The 15,653-nt window shown below is 44.8% G+C and overlaps 1 protein-coding gene across 1 annotated transcript in view; it reads left to right on the top strand.

Moving 5' to 3' along the window:
• CACNA2D1 (calcium voltage-gated channel auxiliary subunit alpha2delta 1) overlaps positions 1 to 15,653 on the top strand; it is a 578,231-nt gene that overhangs the window by 99,811 nt on the left and 462,767 nt on the right. The window contains exon 3 of the mRNA XM_030217110.1: positions 7,045 to 7,161. Coding sequence (XP_030072970.1) covers positions 7,045 to 7,161 — 117 coding nt within the window. The remainder of the gene's footprint in view (positions 1 to 7,044; positions 7,162 to 15,653) is intronic.

Raw genomic sequence — 15,653 nt, 5'->3', positions numbered from 1 at the left:
ATCCGGCAAAGACCAAACTATATACAGAGGCATATTATCAAAGCACTGTAACCTATGGAACTTTCTAAGTCTAAGTGCTTTGAACATGAGCCCCGTAGTGCAATGCTGGAGTCTCAGGACCCCCTGAGTAACCACATCTAGTAACAAAGACGGAAAGTGACAAGCTTCTTTCAGCTTACCTTTCTGAAACATGTTGGTTCAGAACACCAGTACTGGAACAGTGTGACTCATTAGCTGAGTTAGGAGTGCGGAAAGTGTGGTAATTGTGTATAAATCAATTAAATATTGTTATGCGAACTCCCCTCCCCCCCCCCATATGCAGTATCTGCAGCTACAACAGGCTCAGCCTTAAATAAACATGTTGAGATCTCTAAGTCTGTCTTCAAATGCTTTATGATGAATTCTACTGACCGTTTAAGTAATCACCCTCTGGACAGATGGCATCTTGTTGAAGGTGCGCTCTTCAGAATTGCAAACAGTGCACTAAACCAGGTCTCGTCGGATTGTAGAAGCACTTTGGGGTTACGTAATTTCCGTATTTGGAGTTCGTAGTGCAATGGATACACTTAGAGGATGATGTGTTTCCAGGCGGGGCTGGTGGTTGGGAGGTGGGGCTGGTGGTTGGGAGGCGGGGATAGTGCTGGACAGACTTGTACAGTCTGTGCCAGAGCCGGTGGTTGGGAGGCGGGGCTGGTGGTTGGGAGGCGGGGATAGTGCTGGGCAGACTTATACGGTCTGTGCCAGAGCCAGTGGTTGGGAGGAGGGGCTGGTGGTTGGGAGGCGGGGATAGTGCTGGGCAGACTTATACGGTTTGTGCCAGAGCCAGTGGTTGGGAGGAGGGGCTGGTGGTTGGGAGGCGGGGATAGTGCTGGGCAGACTTATACGGTTTGTGCCAGAGCCAGTGGTTGGGAGGAGGGGCTGGTGGTTGGGAGGCGGGGATAGTGCTGGGCAGACTTATACGGTTTGTGCCAGAGCCAGTGGTTGGGAGGAGGGGCTGGTGGTTGGGAGGCGGGGATAGTGCTGGGCAGACTTATACGGTTTGTGCCAGAGCCAGTGGTTGGGAGGAGGGGCTGGTGGTTGGGAGGCGGGGATAGTGCTGGGCAGACTTATACGGTTTGTGCCAGAGCCAGTGGTTGGGCGGAGGGGCTGGTGGTTGGGAGGCGGGGATAGTGCTGGGCAGACTTATACGGTTTGTGCCAGAGCCAGTGGTTGGGAGGAGGGGCTGGTGGTTGGGAGGCGGGGATAGTGCTGGGCAGACTTATACGGTTTGTGGCAGAGCCAGTGGTTGGGAGGAGGGGCTGGTGGTTGGGAGGCGGGGATAGTGCTGGGCAGACTTATACGGTTTGTGGCAGAGCCAGTGGTTGGGAGGAGGGGCTGGTGGTTGGGAGGCGGGGATAGTGCGGGGTAGACTTATACGGTCTGTGCCCTGAAGAGCACAGGTACAAATCAAAGTAGGCTATACACAAAAAGTAGCACATATGAGTTATCTTATTTATTTATTTATTTGTTGCTTATATCCCACATTTTCCCACTTGTGCAGGCTCAGTGTGGCTTACAGTAAGTTAAATAAAAGTACAAACTTAAAGATTAGGCAAGCGTCTAACAGAGTGAACTAGGTAGGGTAGGGGACAAGGGATACATTAATCAACATAGTAAGATGAGGGGTAAGTCTTAGCAAAGAGGAATGTCTTTAACAACTTCTTAAAAAGGGCATGATCCTCTTGAGTTTTAAGGTGATGAGGTAACGTATTCCAGTGTTTGGGACTCCAGTAACGGAAGGACGAGGCGAAGATTTTCTTGTACTTGACTCCCTTACAGTTCGGAAAATGGAGGTGGAGATATGACCGAGCGGCAGGGTTGGCATTTCTAGGCGGAAGGTCGATCAAGGGGAGCATGTATTCCGGTGCAGTCCCATAGATGATTTTATCTTGTTGGGCAGACTGGATGGACCGTGCAGGTCTTTTTCTGCCATCATCTACTATGTTACTATTTTACTATGTGTTTCCAGTATTGTTCCTGCAGGTTCGGTAACTGTCTGAACTAATGACAGAAAGTGCTCAAAGAAAATATATTATGATTTATTGGACATCAATAATATAATAATAATAATAATATAGCAAGCAGCATGTACAGACAGACTTTTTGGCAGCAAATATATACTATTGTTAAACAGTGAGTGAATCAGTTCTAGCACAAAACACCAACAAAAGTGAAAGTAGGCAGACACACAACAGATTAGCCCAGTGGTTCCCAAACCTGGTCCTGACGGCACCCCAGCCAGTCAGGTTTTCAGGATATCCACAATAAATATTCATTAGAGAGATTTGCAAGCACTGCCTCCACTGCATGCAAATCTATCTCATGAATATTCATTGTAGATATCCTGAAAACCTGACTGGCTGGGGTGCCTCCAAGATCAGGTTTGGGAACTATTGGATTAGCCTAACAAGTTTTTTGCAAAAAACAAAACAAAAATCTATCTCACCCCCAACCATAGAAGTGAATGTGTTTCATCCCTGCAAGTAAGATCTAAGGTAGAGAATGACAGAGGGACAAAGTTTGTCCCTGCCCCATCCTCATTCACAAAAGCCTCAAACACATATGATTTTATATTTAAATCTTGTTTATTAAAGTGTAAAAAGGAACAATATGCTGTGCAACTGTTCTGTATAAATTATAAATAGAAAACAATAATAACAATGAACAAACATAATAATCCCCCCCCCCCCCCTTGAACGACCAATCCCAACAATAGCTGACTTCTACTACCCAAGGAATCCTAATCCACCTTGCCCAGAGGTACAAAGTACAACCCATTCTGTACGCTCTAGCAAGGGAGAAATATGCCATATGAAGCTGTGTTATGATTTTTTAATCTGTGGATGAGTAAGTCATCAACAATCTTAGGATTCAGTCTAGCTCTCCTGTCTTCCATAGTCCTTCCTCAAATGAGGAAAGGTTAAAGAGGTTAGGACTCTACAGTTTGGAAAAGAGACGGCTGAGGAGAGATATGATTGAGAGCTACAAAATCCAGAGTGGTATAGAGTGGAGCAGGTGGGGGAAGAGAGGTTGGTGGTTGGGAGGCGAGGATAGTGGAGGGCAGACTTATACGGTCTGTGCCAGAGCCGGTGATGAGAGGCGGGACTGGTGGTTGGGAGGCGGGAAATACTGCTGGGTAGACTTGAACGGTCTGTGCCCTGAAAAAGGCAGGTACAAATCAAGGTAAGGTATACACATATGAGTTTATCTTGTTGGGCAGACTGGATGGACCATGCAGGTCTTTTTCTGCCGTCATCTACTATGTTACTATGTTTTTACTCATTCCAAAAGTACGAAGACTAGGGGACACTCAAAGTTACATGGAAATACTTTTAAAACAAAGAGGAGGAAATCTTTTTTTCACCCAACGAATGGTCACGCTCTGGAACTCTTTGCCAGAGGATGTGGTAACAACAGTTAGCGTATCTGGGTTTAAAAAAGGTTTGGACAAATTCCTGGAGGAAAAGTCCATAGTCTGCTATTGAGACAGACATGAGAAGCAACTGCTTGCCCTGGGATTTGTAGTATAGAGTGTTGGGTTTCTGCCAGGTACTTGTGACCTGGCTTGGCCACTGTTTGGAAAACAGGATACTGGGCTAGATGGATCATTGGTCTCACCCAGTATGGCTACTCTTATGTTCTTATAAGATGTTTTGGTAGCAGGAATGTACAGGATCCCTCATGCAAATTTTGCTAGCTGTGTCCAGCATGTTTGCTTGTTTTCCCAAAAAATCAAATTATTATTGTGTGCATCACTCAAACATAAATAACAGTCCAGTTCATTAACAGGCTTCAAAGTAGAAAATGGCATGGGGACAAAGTTTGTCTGTCCCCGTCCCCCACGGTTACTGCGGGTGCTTGACCCCATTGTCAGTCTCTACTCTGAGGCTGCTACACCACTCCAGGTCCTTCTCAGCTCTAGCTGACTTCAGGACAGCCAGCTGGATCTGCAGTAGCTGAATGGTTAAATGGGCAAGCTGAACACATATTCTGCTGTGTTAGGGGTGTTAGTCTTTCTTGGTTTCTGGTGGGAGCCGGTACAGCAGTAAATCTGCTCTGCTTGTGTCTCTGCAGAACCTTGTAAACACTTCCTCAAGGTTTTCTTTTCTCCAAGCTGAAGAGCCATATCCCTTCTCTGTACTTTTTCTAATTCCACTATAGTGAGCGATGCTGGAATTGGGGAAGGCAGAGTTATGCTGGACTTTCAGGGAAGAGGGGGCTGCAGGGAATGGTGTGCTGGAGTGAGAGGAGGGGGCTGCAGGGACAGGGAGACTTATGTGGCTGGGGGCGTGGGTGGAGACCTCTGGGGGGGGGGGGGGGGGTCTGTGAAAAACTGTTCGGACACTAAGGGTGCCCTGAACCAAAAATTTGGGAACCACTGATGTAGGTATTTTATGCAATTTGGGGGAGGGGAAGTTTCAGCAGTTCTTATTTGCATATATTGAAAATTAAGAGCTTTCTCCTTTGTGTTTGGTAAATGCCGAGTACATGGGTTTAACTGTTCATATGTTTAATGTAATTCTGAAGAAGAGAACTCATGGTTTTTGAAGCTGTATATTCACTGCATGTGACCCTTTGAAGTATTTTCAGAAATCAACTGTATTAGTTTTTGAGCTGGGACTTTTTTCCATTTATCTTTTCTGGAAGGTTCCTTCTATTTCACATTTACTATAGATTTTGTCCATGTTTTTTGAAATTAGTTGCAGTAAACAATATTTTACTCTGGTGGTATTTGCATTAACAAAGACACTTGTGATGGGCCATTCAGCCTGCAGACCAAGGTGCTCTTCAGGCAACACTTGAACCTCCCCCCCCCCCCCCCCCCCCCCCGACTGCAAGTTATGTCAGGGGGCATGGCTCTGGTGCTGACAACCTCTGTCTATTGGACCCAGGCTTCCTACAGACCTGACAGTCCACACTTCATTAAGCCAATTAACACTTCCCACAACAGGACCAAACTGAATTAAACAACCTTTCACTTCCATGACAGTACCTTAAGACCAGGTTTATCTTACCCTTTCTGGTTACAAACACACACAGGGTTTCTTCTGGACAAGCTAATTAGAAAGGCAGCCTCACTGTTCACTCCTGTCCATTTACTTCCATCCAGCTCACTCTGCATATAATGCAAATACTTCATTTACACAGGCAGGGCACTTAACTTTCTGGCCCCCAGCCCTTCCACCCACCTAGGAACTAGGTGACCTTCTGCCAGTTAACCAGGCTTCAGCTCCAAGCACCTTCCTTATTCCCTACTCAGAAGGTGGGCTGCCTGACTTGTCTGGATAAGGGCTACCACCTTTCTCAGCCCTACTCAAACACACACTATAGCATAGCTACAGTAGCTGCACAGCTCCCTTCCCCCACTGTTTTACCAGGATCCCAGGGAAAGCTGTGGGTCCACATTCCAGCCAGCTAACAAGGACTACTATTCCTTTCTGGTTCTCAGTACCAGCTTTCTGCCTCTCCCTGGATTCTACCTGAAGCCTTTCACAGCATTCTTGGGAAAATCCCTTTTCCTTTGGGCAAGCTGTGGATTGTGGCTCCCTCCCGGGGAAAACCTCTCTTCCCTCTTGCCACTGGGAACTGGCCCTTCCTTTCACTGGGCTCTTGCCTTTCCTCTGGCTTCTAGGGAATCCAACTCTTCCTTCATCATGAACCCCTGGTCTTTGAATGATTGCTACTTTTAACCAGAGTGTGCTTTCAAGCCACACCCTCTCTCTCCTTCTCTTTGCTTGCTGGGGAAACCACACACTCAGGCTACCTTGGTTACCAGCCTGACCAGCCCAGCCGGGAAGGAATTCCCCTCCCCCAGCTCAGCTTCTGCAGGATGACCTATAGCAGATAGCGACAAATTCAAAGCTGGCTATGTTAGGGGCGGAGTCAGCGCTTGGCCACTTAAGTGCTGATATTCAATCCTTAACCCTTGGTTGCTTAACTGCCGAATATCGACTTGAGCGCTTGTGTTTTAACCAGATAATCAAAGCCGGAGCCAGCACAGGTGATAACGATGGGAGGGAGAGAAGGAGACCTTGTGATGAGATGGCCTATAGGGAGCTAACAAAATGATAAATATAGTTGCATGCCCTTAAACAAATTATTCTTACCGCAAGGCCATTCGGGGGGGGGGGGGGGGGGGACGGAGCACTTACCGCCACCCATTGAGGTGGTGTTAAGGGATCCCATGGTAACCCAGCAGTAACCAGGCTGTGTTGATTATTGCTGGGTTAGCACCACGCTAGAAATTTGGGAATATTTTCCGGCGTGCTGGAAATGGCACGGACTCAAGCTGGAACTACTGCCAGCGGCCACGTTGGGCCAGAGGTAGTTCCGGCTTACCACACGGCAACCCTTTCGTAAAAGGGCCTGACAGTAACTTACCGGTAACCAGTGATAACGCTATAGGAGAAGGGAGATGCAGTCGGAGATACATGCTTGACGTAACACATTTTGTAGATGTTTCACCAAGTACGGAGATTGTCCATCTCACAGAGTGTTACAGTAATGCAAATGTGAGGTAACAGTGGCATGAATCGCTGTTCTTTGATCCTGTCCAGTGATAGATGGTTGCACTGATTGCTTTTGTGCCTTGCATCAATTTCAATGTTTAAATGCTTACTATAAATGAGAATAATTCATGAGCTAAATTCCCCTACCCCCCCCCCCAAAAAAAAAAAAGCCCCTCTTAAGCCCTCCTCAGATTGGACTCACCTGACTTGCTTTTATATTAATTTGTTTTTTTTTTCTTTTTTGTCAATAGCTTTTATTGGGGGAGGGTCCAAGGGCCGCAGTTTCCCTTCTACATTTCTAGACCTCATTTCAGTTGGAAATAGCTTGTAATGGACTCCAACTTTAATTGTTTTTTTTTTTTAAAGCTGTTTTGGGTCTTCTGCTATTTTATAATGCCCCCTCTGACTTGGTTATAGGGACAACAGTGAACACCCCGAGGCCAAAGACTCAAGCTTTGCTGTAACATTCATTTTCATCTCTGTCTCTCTTGTGCAGATTTATATGAAATACAAAGACTTGTACAGAGTAGAAGCCAATAACGCCCACCGCCTGGTGGAAAGCGCAGCTCGAGAGATTGAGAAGCTACTGAGCAATCGTTCCAAAGCGCTGGTGGTGAGTCCCAAATGCCGTTCTCTCTGGCTGATTGCTTTCTCTACTAGGCTCGTTCCAATGTTTTTGTTCAGTTCCAGTAAAAGCGTGTGAAGGAGTTAATGGTAGCGTTGGCAAGTGAAGAGGAAGTTAGCCTGGTGGCTTGTAGAATGGAAATTAGTATTACTTGCTAAACGGTAATCTAGACTGGAGTCACAAGACCCACTGGCAAACTGCACCTGTTCCAGGTTCTTTCTACAGAAATTATTTGTAGGGGTTGTTTTATTCTTTTATCATTTCCCCTTCCTTATAAATATTGAAGTAAGAGAATTTAAGGTGGGATTAGACTCCATCCCATGTCTTAAACCAATTAGAGGAAGGATATAAGAAATGAGGCATATGCTGAGACCTTGTTCCACTTGACACCTTTCTGATCTCTAGCACCCATGGTTTAGGGAAACGTTGAAGCTGGGTTGGCATCCCTTACATTTGTGAAATAGCCCATGATTGATTGCTCTGTCCTCTTGGAAATAGTTCTCTTTTACAACATTGTGTAACAGTGAATCCTATAGGTTAAGTAATTTTATTGTATGATGAAGACAGGCACCTTTGTGTTTTTCTATATGATAAATGTTTGACAAGTATTCTCATTCATAATAGATTTTCTAAATGTTAAACATCCATAGCTATCCCAGTATTTTTATGATACTGTATTGTAAAATTGTATTATTACAACAAATTACTTTCTTATGCATTATTCTTTGTAAGCCACATTGAACTCAGACTTGTTTGGAATAATGTGGGATATAAATGTCACAAATAAATAAATTGTAATTTTAGTTTTGTCAAGATGTGCATTAGCTCATTAGCTTTTAGCCAGCACAGTGATTAGACTTTGATTTTCTCTGTTTTTGTTTGTCTTGTTATCTAAGTAGACTTTTAAAGCATGTTTGGGTGTAAGTGATGTACAAACAGCAGAGTAATAGGAAATGAAAGTTGGGGAGGTTTTTCTACATAAAATATTTTCTTTTTCCATCTCCAAAATGTATGCTAAGCGTTGGCAATGTTGTTTGTGTTTCCTACTGAATTTCACAGCTAGTTCCAAAATGTAAAGCTTGCACTGAATTTGTTCTAGATTATTCCTTCCTAGTTTGAGCAACTCTTGACCTTCAGACTTATTGGTTTTATTTCTATTCTCTTTTATTTATCTGAAGAGGGGAAAAAAGAGCTAATATAGGGATAGATTTTGTGGTTGGGTGGGTGATGGGTAGTGTGGTCATCTCCAAAGGAACCACGGCCATTGATGGATGCATAAATGATCCAGGGCAACCATGACTTTCCCAAGCTCACTGCGCGCCTTCTCCCTACAAAACTGAACATAGAGTCAATATTCAGACACTATATTGATTGAGTGAAGATGTTCAGTCACCGCATTATTAATGGCCACACAACAGAATCTAGAATTGTGCCCTCCTAAATATGCATATAGAATACATCACTAAACTTTAAACAAAAGTCAGGAAGATCTCTAGATCCATCAGTTTACTCCATGTGATCCAGTCTGGAACCAGCTCTAGGCTAGTCTTCAACACACAGCCTACACTATTCAAGAAAAGTTGTCACATCTCTGAGCCACAGTGCAGTGATGCTAGAATCACCAGTCTAGTACCCATTGGAGCCTAAACCAGCCCAGGCAACTCCAACTGTGCCAACGAGAGGGTTCCTAATCAATGGCTGATAGCAGTATGGCACTCCTTTGCCCCTGCCCTATTAGGAACAACTTAAGCTCTTCTATATTTAACCCAAGTGGAGGCTTAGGTTCCCTCACGCCTAAGCTGTGAAAAGCAATACAAATGAATCTATAGCAATCTGATAATCATACTGTCCTATATTTATTCAATAGGATACAATCAAATGCATTAGCATACTGAACCAACTACTTTGAAAACTGGGAATGCGCAGCAGCTGCACAGGGGCAGTTTGGTAGACACCTTAGAGTGGCAGTGGAATAAAAGGCTGGAAAAAGAAACTGGTAAATTCTCCAGTTCCTTCCATAGAAAACGATGCAGATAAAGACCACATATGACACATCAGTCTGCTCCTTTTTACCTACTACTAATCTCTACTTCTCCCTTCCTCTCCCATAGAGTTCCTCTGTGCATGATAATGCTTTCTTGGATTGAGATAATCCTCATCCCTACCATCTCTACTGGGAGGTCATTCCATGCTTTCACCACCATTTCCATAAAGTATTCTCTTAGATTACTCCTGAGTCTACCTCCTTTCACCTTCAGCCTATGCCCACTTATTTCAGAGCTTCAATTGAATTGAAAGAAGCCTGCCTTGTGTATGTTAATGCCATGGGGGGGATGTAAAAGTCTCCAGATCTTCCCTCTCCTGCCTTTCTTCCAAAGTATACATATTGAGATCTTTAAGTATCAAAAGAAGTAGGATGAGCACCCAGAGAGGTTGTGACCCATTTGTGACAATATATCATTGGGATGTTGCTTTATTTTGCATTCAATACTTCCTATTAAGACTTCAATCACCTCCCACTTACAATTAAATTCCATGCCCTGTGCATATGAGACAAATAATGGCTAACTTAATTGTTCCTGTCTTATGGATGTGCATACACGAATAAAGCACTCGTATGAGGAAGCAAAAATGAAAAGATTTTCACTTGAAAATTCATAATCCATTTGCACCGTTCTCACAGGAAAGTATCAGATTATACCGTTGCTTCTTCACTGTTAAAAAATTCACTGCTGAAAGCCGTGAGGCACCTAGAGAATTGCATTGCTTAAATTCATTTATTTATTTTATTTGCATTCACTTCATATGCTGCTAAAAGGCCTTCAGGTAGACAACTAAGCTCTTTACAGCAATTAAATAATAAGAACAAAGATCTGGGCAGTGCACGTAACGTTTACATAGGCAACTAAGCGGTTACATACGTGTAATAACAGCAAAATCAAGCGATGTGAATAACATTTACACAGAAGATAGATGACAAAAGGACACATGGAGGGGCATAATGGAACAGAAACGCCTATCTCCATGGGCGTTTATCTCCGAGAACGGGTCCGTGAAGGGGCGGGGCGGATCGTATTTTTTAAAAGAAAAAGACGCCCATGTTTTATTCGTCAAGGTATGAGCTGGGCGTTTTTGCTTTTCAGCGATAATGGAAAATGAAATCGCCCAGCTCAAAAACGAATAAATCCAAGGCATTTGTTCGTGGGAGGGGCCAGGATTCATAGTGCACTGGTCCCCCTCACATGCCAGGACACCAACCGGGCACCCTAGGGGGCACTTTTACAAAAACCAAATAAAAGGTAAAAGAGCTCCCAGGTGCATAGCACCCTTCCCTTGGGTGTTGAGCCCCCCAAATCCCCCTCAAAACCCACTGCCCACAAGTCTACATCATTACTATAGCCCTAAGAGGTGAAGGGGGGCACCTACATGTGGGTACAGTGGGTTTGGGGGGGTTGGACGACTAATAGCATTAAGCAGCACAATTGTAACAGGTAGGGGGGGGATGGGCCTGGGTCCACCTGCCTGACGTCCACTGCACCCCCTAACAACTGCTCCAGGGACCTGCATACTGCTGCTTGGGAGGAGGGTATGACATTTGAGGGTGAAAGTAAAAAGTTGTGAAACATCATTTGTTGTGGTGGGAGGGGGTTAGTGACCACTGGGGGAGTCAGGGGAGGTCATCCCCGACTCCCTCTGGGGGTCATCTGGTAATTTAGGGCACTTTTGGGGGCCTTATTCGTAAAAAAACAGGGTCCAGGAAAAGTGTCCTAAATTCTAGCGCAAAACTGTTCCATTATCGGCGAAGGGCGCCCATCTCTGTTCGCCCGATAACCACGCCCCAGTTCCGCCTTCGACACGCCTTCGACACGCCCCGTCCACTTTGTCCGCATCCGCGACGGAGTGCAGTTGAAAGCGACCCACATTCGGCTTTTGATTATACCGCGTTATTCGTTTTTGTGAGATAAACGCCCATCTCCCGATTTAGGTCGGAACTTGGGCGTTATTCTCGTTCGATTATAAGCTGGATAATAAACTAACCAGGACTAGGAAAACAGGGAGAGAAGTCTAAACCAGAGGCAGAAAGATACTACCCGTAACAACTGCAACTTTTATTACAGAAGGGATTTTTAGCTGTAATGACTTGAGAGAATACAGATTTGTTTTATCTTAGCTTTTCATGTCTTGATATTAAGATTTAGATGCTATTTGTATTTCATCCTCAAGAGCCACCAGAAAGAACAAGCAGGAAAATCTGGCTTTAGTAGAGGAGACGGATAATGATGGAGTGTTTTTTTGCTCCACAATGAAATCTTTATTCTTCGGACTCGGTTTTCATTGGCCATTTCACACACTGATATGCTGACCTCTCTTTTTTGTGGTATGCCTACTGTACTCTGGGCTGGGAGCCAGGAAAGACAGGGTTCAAATCCCACTGAGCTTCCTTGTGCTCTTCAGCAAGTCACCTAATCCTCTGGGAATAGGAAAATACCTGCTGTTCCTGAATGTAACTTACCTTGAGCTACTAGTGAAAAAGGTGTGAACCAAATCCAAAATCCCTTATTAATGTTGATTATGATGTTGGCGATCAGAGCACAATTTTTATAAACATCTATAATTTAACAAAGAAACCTTCTGCTCATGGCCATTAACAAGAGCAGTGCTTCTCAACCCAGTCTTTGGGGCACACTCGGTAGAAGCAGCTTACAAGACAGGACCTGCTGTCTCTGAGCTATGTTTTGAAAATGTTCTTCCATTTTGAAGCAATATTGTCAATAGTGAACACTATTATTTGGTACAGTGGTTAATCTATTGATAATAAATACACATTATTAAACAGTAGTGCACGCTATTCTTCAGTAATGCATCTATTGATAGTGATATTACCTCCTCCCCAAAAGCCATCCCCTGTGTGATCTCGACTTGGATTTATGTAGAAATGTGCGATGGAACCTTCTGATGATCAGGGGGCCGTGGACTTGACTTGCTGGTTCCTAGGTGTTCTCTTCAGGTGTATAGTCTTTCCAGGCGATGAGATATTAGAGTTTGTTCCATACTCTCTTGGAGTCGATGATCCCTTGCACTTCATACTCAATGTAATGATCCACCGCTGTCCTGGTCGGCATCTGTGGGGTTTTGCTTTTCCCTTTTAACTTGAGTGGCTTAAGAAGAGACACATGGAAAGTATTATGAATACATAAAATGGGAGTTAACTTCAGTTGGTAAGTTACATGGCCCACCTGATGGGTCACAGGGTATGGCACAATGAACAAATTTGATGGAGGGTATCTTGAGGCGTAAGCTCCGAGTGGATAACCAGACCAAATCCCTAGGATTGAAGAGTAGAGCCTGGCATCTCTTTTTGACAGCATGCCTCTTGTACCTCTCTGATGCCTGAATCGAGGTTCTGCGTGCTTCTCCAGAGGTCAGAGACTCAGTTGCAGCCTCAGCCAGTAGCATAGGAGCTTGGGGTATGGACATAAGTACCCGTGGATGCTGCCCAAATACAAGCTTGAATGGTGATGCCCAGCAGACTCATTCATGTGGTTGTTATAGCAGAACTCTGCCCAAGGCAATAGCTGGGACTTTAGCAAGATCTGATTGACCCTCTCCATCTGGCCATTGTTTTGGGGATGATATCCAGAGGAGTACTTTAGCTTAATCTGTAAGGACCCACAAAGGTTGCGCCACAATTCTGATGTAAATTGAACCCCCCCCCCCCCCCCCCCCCGATCAGAGATAATGGATTTCAGTAGGCTGTGTAGGTGGAAGACTTTCTTTAAAAAAGTGTTGGGCTAATGTGGAGACAGTGGGTTACCTAGGTAGAGGAACAAAGTGAGCCATCTTGGAAAACCGCTCCACAATGACCTGTATGGTGGTAAAACCATCAGACTTAGGAAGATTATGTATGAAATCCATGGCTATATGGGTCCAAGGTGCCTATTGGGTGTGGTTGGAGAAGCCCCCACGGGTGAGAGTGGGATCCCTTGTGATGACCACAAACAGGGCAGGAAGCTATATAATTGCTTATATCCCTTTTCAACTGGGCCACCAGTGCTAACACTGTTTCCCTCATCTATGTTTGCCTTCCCAATAAGCAAAGGGAAGGCCCCATCCTCTTGACATGTAAAGGCCAGGTCATCCCTCTGACCTTCCACAAAAGATGATGGAAGACACCAGTGCAAATAGCAAAACTCTTTGAATAGCTGAAAAAGCAATGCTCGCCAGCTATTCATTGACTTTGATGTCCTTTTCTTCCACAGAGGCTGCCTTAGGAGTATCACAAATAAATTCCATCTCTTCAGGCTCTGAAAGTAAATCAGATGGAAGCTGCTGCTCTCTTGGAGGCTGCTGGTTATACCTCTAGCTGACCTCTTGTACCTTCTGAGCCACTCCCCATCTCTTCTGTTGGTGAAAGTGGCCAAGGGCTACATTTCTCTCATCCACAAAAGTCTAGAGTCTAAGAATGAAAAGAGGAACGAGACTTGGGTGTGATTGTATGTGCTGATCTTAAGGTAGCCAATCAGGTAGAAAAGGTGATGGCGAAGGCTAGAAGGATACTTGGGTGCATAGGGAGAGAAATGGCCAGTAAGAAAAAGGTGGTGATGATGCCCCTGTATGACTCTGGTGAGACATCATTTAGAATGAGGTTAGCATTGAAAAATGGCTTTATTGAGAGACCCGGCACAGTCCATGTTTCAGCAAACCTCCTTTTGCAGTTCGGTATCAAGTGGTGCATCCTAATCTGCTTTGTGTATGTACTACCTGTTTCGGAAAAGTTTTATGATTGGCTTTTTCCAGTAGTAGATGATGATTGGCTATTACTAAGACCCCTGACGCAGGCAATTTGCTGAAACGTGGCCATGTTGGGTCTCTCTGTAAAGCAATTTTTCGAAGTGTATGGGGAGAGACACAAAGATCTCCATATGTATACTCTGTAAGAAAGGTGGGAGAGGGTAGATATGGTAGAGATATTTAAATACCTATGCAGCATAAATGCACAGGAGGCGAGTCTTTCAATTGAAAGGAAGCTCTGGAATGAGGGGGAATAGGATGAAGGAGAAAGGGGACTGACTCAGAAGTAACCTGAGGAAGTACTTCTTCATGGAAAGGGTAGTGAATCCGTGGAATGGCCTCCTAGTGGAAGTGGTGGAGATGAAAACAGTACCTGATTTCAAAAGGACTTGGGACAAGTACACAGGATCTCTAAGGGAGTGATAGGGAGAGTAGATGGGCTGACTGGATAGGCCATATGGTCTTTGACAGCCTACATTTTTCTCTTTCTCCCTCCCCCGCAAGGGCTAAACCTGCCTCCCTCTCTGAGGTTTCCTACTTCTGGCTCTCCCCCATGGTTAATCACTGTTTATTTCATACATGTCTTACCAGGGCCCAGGCTGCTGCTGTTTCAGGCTAGGTTTTGTCTGCAGTTTCTCTGGCTACCTCCCAGCACAGCTGTACCCTCCATTGGCTTCCCTTGTTGACATGTTGAAAGTGGAGCATTTTGGCAGCATGTCATACAGGACGCATTCCAGGCTTGCTACGCTCCTACCTCCCAGGGCTCTCTAACTGACTTTCAGATTTTCTGAGGGGAACACTCTACCTCCTCCCATCCCTCCATCTGTCACCAACTCTGTGGATCACATGATTTATTTTTACCCTGGGAGTTATTAATCTATGGTTCTAATGATCTTCAGATTAGTCACTTCTATGGTAGGAATGTGTTATTTTACTACAGCTTACTAACTACCTCTCTTTCAAGTCGATCTGCTACATTGATGATAGTCGCATAGGTGCCTGCGTGCATCCAATGCGTGTCAATTTAGAACTACCTTCCGGCTACCACATGCCCCGGGCGGTAATTCCATTTTCTACACGCATCCGATATGAGCGGCAGAAAATTTTTTTTATTTTCTACTGTGTGGTGCTAACTGGGCGTTAATTGGCAGTGTCCACACGCTGACGATTACTACCCGATTAACGCGTGAGACCTTGCCGCTAATTCAGTGTGTGGTGGTAAGGTCTCATGCCCAAAATGTACACACACCAACTTTTATTTTGCCGCAATTCCATTTTCAGCCAAAAAAAGGCCCTTTTTTGCAGACGCACTGAAAAATGGACCTGTGCACGTCAAATATATGTGCCTACAACAGCGCAGGCCATTTCTCAGCGCATCTTAGTAAAAAAAAGAACCCATAATCTTTCATAATAGCAATATTATCGGCCAATGTTTTCTGATACAGTGTTTACTCTAGATGCATGTATGCAGAGTAGATGAGTTGCCTAGTGTTCAGAACACTCTGCTTGACATCCTGGGGTGCCCGGTTCAAATCCCACCGCTGCTCCTTCTGATCTTAGGGTCCCTTTTACAAAGGTGTTTGAGACTACTACCACTGGGGTGGCATGTGCACCCGGCGGTAATTCTGTTTTTGGTGCATGGTGAATCCCATGGTTGAAAATAATTTTCTATTTTCTACAGCGGGGGA

Source organism: Microcaecilia unicolor, chromosome 10 (genome assembly GCF_901765095.1).
Source record: "Microcaecilia unicolor chromosome 10, aMicUni1.1, whole genome shotgun sequence".
Lineage (NCBI taxonomy): Eukaryota > Metazoa > Chordata > Amphibia > Gymnophiona > Siphonopidae > Microcaecilia > Microcaecilia unicolor.
The sequence above is the reverse complement of the archived record's forward strand: the minus strand, read 5'-3'. Positions and strand labels throughout refer to the sequence as shown.